This window comes from Sinocyclocheilus rhinocerous, unplaced genomic scaffold (genome assembly GCF_001515625.1).
Source record: "Sinocyclocheilus rhinocerous isolate Xijiao unplaced genomic scaffold, SAMN03320098_v1.1 scaffold742, whole genome shotgun sequence".
Classification (NCBI taxonomy): domain Eukaryota; kingdom Metazoa; phylum Chordata; class Actinopteri; order Cypriniformes; family Cyprinidae; genus Sinocyclocheilus; species Sinocyclocheilus rhinocerous.
In genome coordinates this window covers 1,736,860-1,749,079 of record NW_015641116.1, presented here as the reverse complement: position 1 = coordinate 1,749,079, position 12,220 = coordinate 1,736,860, and the positions used below count along the sequence as shown (strand labels likewise).

General features: G+C 35.9%; 4 protein-coding genes across 4 annotated transcripts in view; 1 reads left to right on the top strand and 3 right to left on the bottom strand.

The window, feature by feature from the left end:
- Positions 1 to 2,818: 2,818 nt before the first annotated feature.
- LOC107754662 (lysophosphatidic acid receptor 6-like) lies at positions 2,819 to 5,351 on the bottom strand. The gene is made up of 2 exons (XM_016571203.1): positions 5,302 to 5,351; positions 2,819 to 4,332 (listed from the first exon to the last, which is right to left on the bottom strand). The coding sequence occupies exon 2, from the start codon at positions 4,288 to 4,290 to the stop codon at positions 3,307 to 3,309; it is 984 nt and encodes a 327-aa protein (XP_016426689.1). The 5' UTR covers positions 4,291 to 4,332; positions 5,302 to 5,351; the 3' UTR covers positions 2,819 to 3,306.
- Positions 5,352 to 5,644: 293 nt separating this feature from the next.
- On the bottom strand, positions 5,645 to 8,070 carry LOC107754707 (transmembrane 4 L6 family member 5-like). Its single transcript, XM_016571279.1, has 5 exons — positions 7,835 to 8,070; positions 7,188 to 7,253; positions 6,796 to 6,932; positions 6,411 to 6,597; positions 5,645 to 6,237 (listed from the first exon to the last, which is right to left on the bottom strand). Exons 1-5 carry the CDS (start codon positions 8,024 to 8,026, stop codon positions 6,229 to 6,231), a joined length of 591 nt encoding a protein of 196 aa, XP_016426765.1. The 5' UTR covers positions 8,027 to 8,070; the 3' UTR covers positions 5,645 to 6,228.
- A 1,068-nt stretch (positions 8,071 to 9,138) lies between these two features.
- On the bottom strand, positions 9,139 to 10,763 carry LOC107754706 (metallo-beta-lactamase domain-containing protein 1). The gene is made up of 2 exons (XM_016571278.1): positions 10,157 to 10,763; positions 9,139 to 10,055 (listed from the first exon to the last, which is right to left on the bottom strand). The coding sequence occupies exons 1-2, from the start codon at positions 10,559 to 10,561 to the stop codon at positions 9,816 to 9,818; spliced, it is 645 nt and encodes a 214-aa protein (XP_016426764.1). The 5' UTR covers positions 10,562 to 10,763; the 3' UTR covers positions 9,139 to 9,815.
- Positions 10,764 to 10,857: 94 nt separating this feature from the next.
- LOC107754705 (mannose-P-dolichol utilization defect 1 protein-like) overlaps positions 10,858 to 12,220 on the top strand; it is a 6,773-nt gene continuing 5,410 nt past the window's right edge. Inside the window, exon 1 of the mRNA XM_016571276.1 lies at positions 10,858 to 11,033. Within this exon, the coding sequence (XP_016426762.1) occupies positions 10,916 to 11,033 (118 nt within the window). The 5' untranslated portion in view covers positions 10,858 to 10,915. The remainder of the gene's footprint in view (positions 11,034 to 12,220) is intronic.

Below are 12,220 nucleotides of genomic sequence, written 5' to 3'. Positions count from 1 at the left end.
TAATTGTATCCTAATTTAGTTACATGGTGTTTGGTAACAAATAGTCTACTTTGCATCAGCAGCACTGACTCATTGACAAACAAGTCATTCATAAAAAGACAACTGATGGCACCTGTATTCATAGCAACTAGTTTCTAACTACTTAATCATTTGATCGTTAGTCATAAATATAATAATATATTATGTGTTAGGCAGTCATTCATGCAATGGTATGTAAAATCATGATCCTATTTAAACGGCTACTTCAATTAGGGTACAATATTCAGAAATCAAATATTTATTTATCAATCACTGGACACCTATTTGGAAGTTGAAAACAAACATTTTAGCATTACAACAATTATTAAATGATCAATATGTTTTGATTTTAAATGTAGTCAGAAACGTAATCAGAAAGTAGCAACAGAAATTGTCAGAGTATTAACCCAACTCCAACCACTGAATCTATTGAGAGCCATAGAAGTATAAAGGACATACACATATACACTTATAATAAGTGCAATTGCACCAAGCACATCACATTCTATTACTCATTCATCCATGCTTTCTTTTGAATGAATGAATGAATAATTCCTGCCCACTAAAAGCAACACGGATATATTTGCTTTCCCCAACAGGCCTATCTATGTAAACGATTTAGAAAAATTTCCGTCGATTCACACTTTATATCATCGCCACGAATCACAGCCCTACGTGATAGTATGTCCCAAAGCTTGGCTACTCTTCTACTACACACTCAAAAGTGTGTACTTTTCTTCACTAAAAGAGTACATACTTTAAGGGCGTAGTATAAGTAGGCACATTGGGATGCAGCAAGTGCGTGACACTGTGGTTGAATGTGATAGAAAGAATCCCTCCCTTTCGTACTTCCCTTGCGTCACCCCTATCGTCCTAATGAAGAAACCACCCCTGCTTTTGGCTTAGTCAATCACTCAGTCAGCAGACATTTGTGGTTATCTACATACATCCTTCAAAATGTCAATCCTTAACTTAAGACGTGCAGGATGAAAATGAAGGCAGTACTGGAGAAAGATCATATCCCTGAAAATCAGACCTACCCTCTAAAGACTGGAATACACTACACAAATTTTGTCCCGATTTACAGTCTGAAGAAGTTGACTAGTTGCTGAAAGTCAGAGCCAGTCTGCAGATTTGAGATGACAGATTTCATAGAAAATCGTGTAATGTGTGATGGTCACAGACTCTTGATTTTTAGCTTCAGACTCTGATTTAATCCAGTCGGAGGAGATCAAACACATTTGATATTTGAGTCGATTTTAGAACATATTGTTTCTATTTGTCACGCGTCTCCTAGCAACAAGGCAGTTTCTGCCAGAGCCGTGGAAAACTAAAGCAATAAGCCCCAAGAAGCCGTGGTTTACAGTGAATGTATAACAGCTAATGGGTGTTGTTAGGCACGATGCGAAGCAGAGTTATAAATTCCCCCTTAGCTGTTATAAATAATAATTTATGCATTTAGCAGACGCTTTTATCCAAAGCAACTTACAGTGCATTCTGGCTATATGTTTTTTATCAGTATGTGTGCTCCCTGGGAATTGAACCCACAACCTTTTGCGCTGATAACACTGTGCTCTACCACTGAGCCACAGGAACATTAAAGGCAGAGTAAGTGATTTTTCAAAAACACTTTAGAAAACTGATTCGGGCCGAACCGCAAAACAAGCTCGGTAGGGGCGTGTTTGTTTTGGTGATTTCAAATATCAACATTGGCTACCAGAAATCACTTACTCTGCCTTTAAATTTGGCTTTAAATTCAAATATATATATATTTATATATATATTTATAAATATAAATTCACTGTAAACCACGGCTTCACAGGGCTTGTTGCTTTTATAAAACGGTTATTCCATATACGTAGTAAGGTTTCACAAAATAAAACAGAGCAAATAAAGTGTAATGATATTAATAAAAACAGTATTTTTTCACCAAACAGTTCCTCAGAATCAGTTGTGGTTGCAACAATGTGGTTTCCAAGCAACAGACAAACGTAAACAAAGGTGTATGTTTGTAGAGTAATTTACAACAGCTTCGAACGTGGCTCAGCCAATCAGAATAAAGGACCGGAACTATCCGTTTTATAAAACGGCTTTTTAGCAACAAGTAAAAGATTCAAGTATTCTAATATTATAATTTAACAGCAATCATTTATGCAATGAGTCATTTTGTCATCTTCACTAATGAAGATGAGGCTTCAAGCTAGTAAATGCAATGTTTTAAAGGGAGATAAAAAGCAGAACATTAAAGCCGGTTGTTGGGAAACGTGGTCATGAGAGGAACAAGTTTCACCATCCTTCCTTTAAATAAATAAAAAAGGTGTATGTTTTTATTTATCAATGCAATGCCTGCTTTTTGTTTCCCTTTGGCATCAGAAAAAGAAAGCCACATGGATGGATAACAATGATTAAAACTGCAAAAGAGAATTAAATATACTTCGGTAAGTATTAATCACTTTTATTAACATATTTACACACAATTTATGTTGTACTCCGCACAAGCTATGTATACCAGGTCAAACGGATGTGGTGGAGAGGGGGAAGTGTGGAAACAGGCAGGAAAGAGGGTTTTGGTGGTTTTTTTCAAACAACTAATATCAAAACTTTCAAAACTTTTCACTATGTAACAGGAAATTTCTAAGCAGGCAATGTTAAATTAAACACATATGTCCATATAGTCTACTATTATATGGAAAAGTAACAAAATGCCATGCACATATCAAAAATGCACATGCAAAATTATAATGCACCGATACTTACAAATATTAACATTTGAAATACGTGAACAAAAACTGCTGCAAAACTGAAAGGTTATGAATAATTACTGAAAAGCATGATGAGAATATAATGCTCTAATCTAACTGTCTTAGAATAAGTTCACTGTCTTTTGCATATATTCATCAAAAAAATGATCCTAATTTATCATACTGTTACATTACAATGGCTTCCCAGTGAGAGCTCCTTGTGAAAAAAAAGTAGGGGTTGCACATCAATGACTGAATGAGTCATTTACTTACTTTATCAGAGATGCATATATGATAAAGACCACACTTATTTTTGCACATACTGTGCTTGCATGCAGTCAGCAGTTCATCCAGAAATGTAAAAGTCAGACTTCTTGTGGTTTTCTTTCTTTCTTTTTATTTTGTTTTTTGTTTTTAAAACCTTTGAGTCATACATGATTATTCTATCTCTCAACTTGTTTCCTTCTTACAAAAGCAGATAGCTATATGTGAATTGTCATGTAAACTATGTCGATGTAAGCACGAGAGACCTAGCCTACATGAACATTCATTTTGATCTTGTGAGTTGAATAGACCCCACTGATGCTCTCACGTTGTGGGCACGTGAGCAGTTGTTTCCTTCTGAGCTGTGACTGTTCATTTGCCATTTTTTGCGTACAGCTTCAACGTCCATTTTTCTTTGAAACGTCTCCGTTGTGAAGTAGTACGCCACGGGGTCCAGCATTGCATTCAGGCAGGCTACCATGAGGCTATACTGGTAGGCTGTTAACAGTGAGCACGGATTTTTATAGTCATCAAGTAGCACGAGCATAACATGATATGGCAGAAAACAAAACAGAAAGATGGCCACGTTTGTTATTATCATCCTTTTAATCCTTCCGCTGTCTACTAGGTCGCTAGTCTGGACAGCTGTGCTTTTACTAATAGCTCGGATGAGCCCCCATGAGCTGACAATCATAACAGTCAGTGGGATCCCAAACCCAACAATTAGAGTGGAAGCGAGAGCAGGTTTCTGAGTCGAAATTCTAGGAAAACTACTAAAACATGTGATGTTGTGCTGTGTATTGTCTTGCTTCTTTTGAAAGTAGATCAGCAAGCTTGTTGTAATAGTTAGGATCCAGATTCCCAGACACACGCACCATGCTTTCTTGCGTCCCTCACGGACACGAGAAGACAGCGGGAAGCAGACTGCTACGCAACGGTCAAGGCTAATGCACGTGAGGAGGAAGATGCTGCTGTACATGTTACTTAGCAGTATGAGACCAGCAAATTCACAGATTTTCAGGTTCGGAACCCCCAACCCCCCGTGGTAATAGATCCGCACAGGAAGTGTACAAACCAGAATAATATCAGCAAAGGCCAGGTGAATCATGTACACGGTGGTGTGCGAGCGTGATTTAGAGTTACGGAAAAAAATCACAAGTGCGGTCAGGTTGAGGATTAGTCCAAAAATGAAAACCACTGAATACACAACCACAAAAACCTGGTCTTTTTCTGATTTTGGACATGTCAAATTCGTAAGATTTGACATCGCTGGTCTCAGGATTTATCTTCTTGACTAACCTTCAATGGCCTGTAATGACAGAGAAGCAAATGGTTGTGTAATGATTGTTAATGCAACAATATCATGCCTAACAATTTTTGCACCAAGAAGAGATCTTGGTTATTGGTTATTTGCAGATGTTCAGCAGAGTATTGCAAGAATGTATAGTAGCTTGTGTGCGTGGGAAATACAAAAGTGTCTGAGAATAAACCTTTCCTCCTACTCAAAGTGTTTAGAAATGAGTGTAGGGTTGAAATGTGTATTTCTAAAGGTCAAGTGACATGAACAGTCTCGTAAAGGGTACAATGTACATTTCAGATCTTGCCATCCTGGCACCCACACATTTGTCATCTTTATTGAAAAAAATGTTGCACAACAATTATGTGAGCTAAAAAAGTTGAAGAAAAAAGAAAACTGTATGTTCTGATACTTTCTTTACTTCATTGTCTTATTAATTGTCTTATTAGTTATTATTATTATTATTATTATTGTGTTGTATAAGTGATGTTTTTACAGTAGAACAGAAAATTAGTTAACAGAAATGTCAAAGCTGTCCAATTCAGTAGCAATCTTGCGTGGTTTATTTAAATATATTTATAGCCTATATACGCTACTTGCACACTAAATGAAAAGAATACCTCTAGACTAACATGCATTACTTTTATAGAAGTTGTTAAAAGTCAGGACTGCCCAAAAACATGCCATTTTAAATGTATTTATAGATATGCCATATGGCAGTGAAGTCAAATGCCTTTAATACACATGGAATTTCTTTTAATCTTATATTTTACATTTACAGTAACACTTTGCAATAAGGTTTCATTTGTTAACATTAATTAACTATATTAGTTAACATGAACAATAATTATATAGCATTTATTAATGTTAGTTGATATTAAGTTCAAAACTTGCTAATCCATTATTAAAATTTAAAGTTGTATCTGTTAACATAAGTTAACATGTAGAAAATGATTATGTGGATGTTGTAATTGCACTCACCGTTTGTGTTTTTTGGAAGAGAGTTTCTTCTGTTGGTACTGATGCCAATGAACCAAGACGTCTCTTGTGCTGCAGTCTCATCTCTTCAGTTTACTTCAGGAAATGCGTTTGCGGTGAGAGCAGAAACAGTCCACTGCTTGTCGTTTTCTTTTTAAGGTCTCCTCTTATACTGCTTAAAATACTAATGAATGAACACAAACATACATGCAGAAACACTCCAAAAACCACACTGAACCACATTTAACTCCTCAGTAGTAAGTCACATAGATTATCACAAAAGTGCAATAAAGAAGCAACCCAAGACCAGTTAAAATTGAGTTTTATGAGTTTTATTTCAGCCACTACAACCAACTACACTAGCTAAATTTTTTTTTTTTTTTTTAAAGAGTAAAATGCTTTAAACATCTGGGTACATTCAGATCATAGTCAAAAAAGTCCTGCCTGACATAAAAGTGGTTGAATATGCTATTACTCTTGATACACATGTACAGATGTAATTCAGCAACAAAAGTGAACTTAAAACCCCTTTTTTACTATTTTTTTGAAGAACATTATTTTATTATATTTTACCATGTTAACATAAATACATTAATATTAACATAACATTGACTATTATTAAAAGATCTGGATAAAATGAGAAAAAAAAAACTTATTTACATTTATACAAAAAATGGACCAATTTTATTTTATTTGGAAATTACCAGTAAGGTAGTGCTGCCACATTTTCTCAATCTGTTATTCAATCTCTAAATAATGTTTTTATAGACAACATATAATGTTAGTCAGTGAAGTACACTTCGTAGGTCCTTTCTTGTTTATTACTGTACACTCCCACATTTGCTAAAGGTCACAGATCGATAATGAAGACTGATACATGTCTGGTGATAAATCTTGATCCTGTGTTATCTGGCTGTTGTCATTTTGAACTTATGCCACCTAAAGGAAATAGAGCATAATTTAGATCCACTATCAAAAAATTGTGTAAGACACCATGCTGAAACCATAAATCAATCTTTCTATTAGATATTGCATGACTATTAGTAATAAATGCGGTAAATGAATGATTTGACCTTTAGAAATGAAGTCACCTTTGTATCTAGAGTACATACCTCTTTGTGATTGCATGTACCACAGATGCAGCCAAAGAGACCGTTGAGCACCTGGAATCCACAGAGCAGCAGCTCTAAACAAGCGGCCACCAGCAGGGCAGAAAACAGGGCAATATTAAACACCACAATATTTTCTGGCTCTTCGCAAGTTTCCCAAGTTTCAGAGTTTCCCAAGTAGCTTTCAGTGCTGCAAACAACAAAAAAATTGTCACATTAAAGAAAAAGAAAACAGTAACTCTCCACAAACACAGTTAATAGGGCCATAGAGAGAGAGAGAGAGCCTCTGTTCCTCTCTATAAATTTTTTCAATAAATATTCATTTCGGAAAACAACCTCTTAAACCTCTTAGGCCCTTTGAAATGGGACGGACCATTCATTTTCATACCTGTTTAGGAATGGTCTGCTCCATGTATCATTTTCAAGCATGCAAACTGGTCCACGAATCAGTCCAACCACAGCTATAATGCCACTGTACAGGGCACCAGCCACACCAACTGCAGCGAAGATAATGGACAGGAACATCTAATGGACAAATACAACACAACCGGCAAGGGTCACTAAATGGAAAATGTAGAAGAGCATATTTGATCATGTTTGGAATGACATGAGGGTGAGTAAATGATGATAGAATATTTCTATTTTGGGTGAACTATCTCTTTAAAATTATGAATATTCCTTTTTAAAGTAAAGTAGACACACTAGCTTTAATGCTTAGGCAGTATTTCAATTACTGAAGTGTATTAGTGTATTAAAATCCATGACCCTGGAAAAACTCACCCCACAGCGGTTTGAACAACAGCCTTGTCTCCCTGTGCTGTGGATGTGGATCGCAGGGATCAACACCTAAAACGGAAAAACAGTATCTATATCAATATATGTGACACTGGACCACAAATCCAGTCATAAGGATCAATTTTTTGAATGGATTTTATACATCAGGGCCTTCCATTGATGTATGGATTCTTATAATAGGACAATATTTGTCCGAGATACACCTATTTAAAAATCTGGAATCTGAGGGTGCAAACAACTCAAAATATTGAGAAAATCGCCTTTAAAGTTGTCCAAATAAAGACATTTAGCAATGCATATTACTAATGATAATACATTTTTGATATATTTATGGTAGGAAATTGACAAAATATTTTCATAGATTATGATCTTTACTTAATATCCTAATGATTTTTGGCATAAAAGAAAAATCGATACATACAAGGCATTGTTGGCTATTGCTACAAATATACCCGTGCGACTTATGACTGGTTTTGAGGTCCAGGGTCACATATTAAAGATATGTAGCCTACAAAGTATGCTCTCTTTTTAGGATATTCATGTAAATAGTGCCTATAAACTGGTCAGACAACACCAGCAGAAATGTCAGGGAAAGCTCAGTGACAATACAATGAGAAAGAGAATTTCCTCACCAAGATGCCTCCTCCAACAACACCTCCCATGTATTTGATCTCATCTGTAAGACGGTAGAGTCCCTCTGCTTCCTCCTTGGAATAAATGGTTTGAAAATCAGGGAAGAACAGAAAAATGTTGCAGATGATGGACAGCAGTGCCAGCGGATAGAGACAAATGCCAATAAACTTGGAGCACTTTCCTGTACACATGATGTAAATATTTTGTTTAACTAAAAATGAGAAATATTAGGTAGACTTCAACTAACAAACTTTCTTCTCGAGTGCTAAAGTGAGGAGAGGATGAATTATATACTGTATATGACTAGACTAGCACACCTACCTGTGAACAGGTCAGTTACTGATGTCACATTTTTATGATTTATTAGTTACCATAAAAATGATGACTGTACTTTGAATTACCAATGTCACTCTGTCAAAAACTTTGTTCTTATAAAGCTTCTGTTATTGCTAGCCAATCATACATATGACCTCAATAGGTGCAATGGTTGCAATATAATCTATTCAGTGATGTCATATGATAATTATTATATCCTGGCATCTATCTTTAAAGCCAGATATCAGTGAATGTTATTAATTGTTGGAGGTGTGGGCCTGCGTGTGGCTCTTTACTGAACTCTGAACCTTTTATTGCATTTATGTTCAGATCCCACATGTTCTCTTATCGAAAAATCTATAAACCAGCAGCGGAAACTCTGACCAAGTTCACACTAATACATCAGATATTTGCATAATTTTATTCCATATAATGACTGCATGTCAAACCTATTGGGTAATGGATCAAGGTACAGATATGTTAATGTTTCAATAATGGCGCAAATCAGATATATAGTAATATTTATTAAGAAGAGTCTGAAAAGTAGAACAAATACTACTTTATTTAATAAAGTCCACATTGGTTCTTGATTTGTTTACCACAACACTCAAATACCTCATCAACATAAGCTGCCATGGCAATAATGAAACGAGAGGTGAGACTTTCCTGAATGCATATTCGTTGGTTAACCACTGTGAGAAACTTTTGACATTAATTAACTTTACCTGACCTTAACGTCAAGTAAAGTTAATTGCTGACCTAAATAATTTACAAAATGTAAAATGTTGTACAGCAATAGCTCAGCGAGTAAACACTTACTATAACTTTTAAAAGCAATTTACATCCATTATTTTTGACAGCACTCATGTAGAGTAAATGTTCTGTGCTTAAATACTACCTGAATAAGAATTCATTTCTTAAGCGGATGCTGCGGGTCCTAAAGAAGTTTGGGCTGAGGATGAGAACAAAAACACATGCAAACATAGTAAAATGCTGTAATTCATATTTATATTGACACAAAATAATCATAAAGCATATATTTTGACAGGCTATGGCAAACGGCTTTAGCATGAAGCAATGATTTAACATTTAGGTCACAAAAAAAGATATTAAAAATCATGCAAGTGTCTTAGATTACTTGTTGCTACTCTTGATATCTTTATATAATTGCCTATTGTGACTGTACTTAACTGTTTAAAAATACCAAAAAAATTCACAACAGTAGCCTTTTCCCCCCAAAGGTTTCATTTTGTATTAATCCTATATAAAGCATTAAGATGCCACACATAAAATGTATATCCACAGATTATTTTAGCCAAAGTCCCATCTTTAACCTCATTTACTGCTGAGTTACAATCATATCTTCCATAGCCATCTTTTGTCACATGATCTAAAAACAAGATAAGCCTAAAAATAACCCAAGCAAGTGTGTCACTGCCTTGAGCACTCAATGCGGGTAAACTGAAAAACTAAGATTGAAGTATGAATGGTCAACACTGATGAATGAAGTGATCTCATTTCACATCTACAGTAGCTGTACAGTGTCAACACCAAGGTCCTATTTTAGAACCCCTGCGTCAGACTGGTGATATAAATTAATGTGTTCTTTGTGATCAAGGTTTCATAATTGCTCAACAACTCAAGTCCAGGAGTACGTCAATGCCATTATTCCCTGTGGACTCTAAATAATGGCCCGTGTCCGGGAATGATCACATCAGCAATCTGCAGCGCCATCTGTCGGTTGGTCTCTTGTATCTGAGGATTCTCGCTCAGCTCCTTCCATGAATCTTCATCATGGCAACGTTCAAACAAGTCTCCAGCAACAAGGACCGTCCCCTCTGATGTTCCCTTCACCAGGACACTGACATCTCTACCCATGTGGCCAGGCGTGGGAATGACGGATACCTTGTGGATAAAGTGGATCAGTTAATTATACTTGTATGCTACTTCAGTACATATAACGTTAGAGTCTAATTATGGCCATATATGACATATGAATAACTTACAAAATCATCAATAGGATATGGCTCTCCCTCAGCCAGCTGGTTAGGCAGATATCGATCCCCCACGCTTATGTCACATCCCACGATTATTTTGGAGTTTGGAAACAACCCCAAGTTTCCCACGTGGTCAGAATGACCATGGGTTCCGACTACTGTAGCAACATTATCTGGTGTCAGACCCTTCTCCTTAAGTTTTGCGACCAGAAAGTCTCGATCCCATGGACCTCCGGTGTCTACCAGAATAGTCTGTGGTCCGGTAATTAAAGAAATAGTGCCGTCAGCTCTAAACGTCCCGTCTGATTCAGCTGTGCAGTAGCCCTCTTTCAACACTGAGACGCAATACGGTTGGCCTGAAATGTCGGAGCTTAGTCCCGATTCACTTTTTCTTATTGAGCGATTCGTGTTCATTTCAGCCTGTGTAATTGGGATAACTTGAGTGCAAAGAAACAAAAAATGACCACATCTAAAATTTCATTTTCACTATCGCTTCTACGGAGCGTCACTGAGGACAAACTAGCAAGGTATCTTTTTATATCGGCGATATGGAACCACCTTTCGCTGACAGAAAAAAAACAAGTCAAATTTTATACACATACTGGTATTACTACTACTACTACTAATAATAATAATAATACATATCAACTAAGAAATAATTTGGGCCGCAAGTCGTGGGAACACAAGTTACTAGAAGAGTTTCCATAAATAAAGGAGACGAATTACAGCAGCGCACAACATCACGTGACTTGATTTGACGTTTGCATCATGGCGGAAGCGGTTGTAGAAACATCATTTATGGACCCTTTCAAAGATGTTCTGGTTAATTATTTAATGCCAGAAAAATGTTACGACGAGTTCTTTTTACAGTTCAATCTTCTGCACGGTAGGTTCACATTTGATGAGTTTAGTGGTAACTATAGATAACTGGAAGACATTTCAAAGCTTCTTTCCTGGTATGCTTACAACGATTCAATGACAAAGTGGATTTTTCTCTTGTAAAGTATCGGAACAGCTATCATTTTAGCAGCTTTGGTGGTAACTGCATTATCGACTTCGAGATATTCTTATTTATTTAAAATAGTCTTCAGTAGTAATCATCTGTCATATAAAATATGCTTCGTAGCTCTTAAGTGGTTCTCTGAGCTGTAAATGTGTTTTATTCTGCTACTCTTGTATTAAACCTCGTCAGCTTCACTACCTCGCGCTTGTTGGTGCGGTAAAGTTGGTTTTATGTTGGACATTCGTTAGACATTCGCCGAGCGAATTAAGGGACTCAAAAGTGCATTAAAAAAAAGATATGCATTCCGAGATTCAAAAACATGCAAAATATCATACAAATAAAATGTAAAGATGTGAATTAAGTGGTAAACCATTAATACGTAATTTTAAGCTGTGAATGGGATGTTCACCATGCATTAAGTTATTACATATTACTCCAACATTTTCTTTTAACTGATAGAAACCGGTGTTGTTATGGCACCTGTAATACATTCAGTAACACTTTTAACACCTCTTACACGACTTGGATTTTGGAAAAGTCATTTATTCTGTTTATTAAGAATTTTTGAAATATACAAATCTATATGCCTTCCTGCTCACGTGACCCGATGATGTCACACCAGTTGTAATATCTTCACACAATCCTGACACACATCTTACACAACTTGGATTTTGTAAATATGATTGTGTATTTTTAATGAATTTTTCAAATATACAAATCTATATGCCTTCCTGCTCATGTGACCCGATGATGTCACTCCATTTGTGATATAATCACACAATCCTGACCCACATCTTACATGACTTGGATTTTAGAAATATGATTTTGTGTATTTTTGGTGATTTTTTTGAAATATTCAAATCTAAATAACTTCCTGGTAATGTGACCTCATATTGCCACACCCACTGTATTATATTCAGAAACATTTGTCAAACACCTCTCATGCAGTTGTTTGTGGAAATATGTCTTTATATATCTAACTGTGTGTATATATATAAAATGTATATATGTATGTATATGTGTGTGTGTGTGTGTGTGTGTGTATATATATATGTATATATATATGTGTG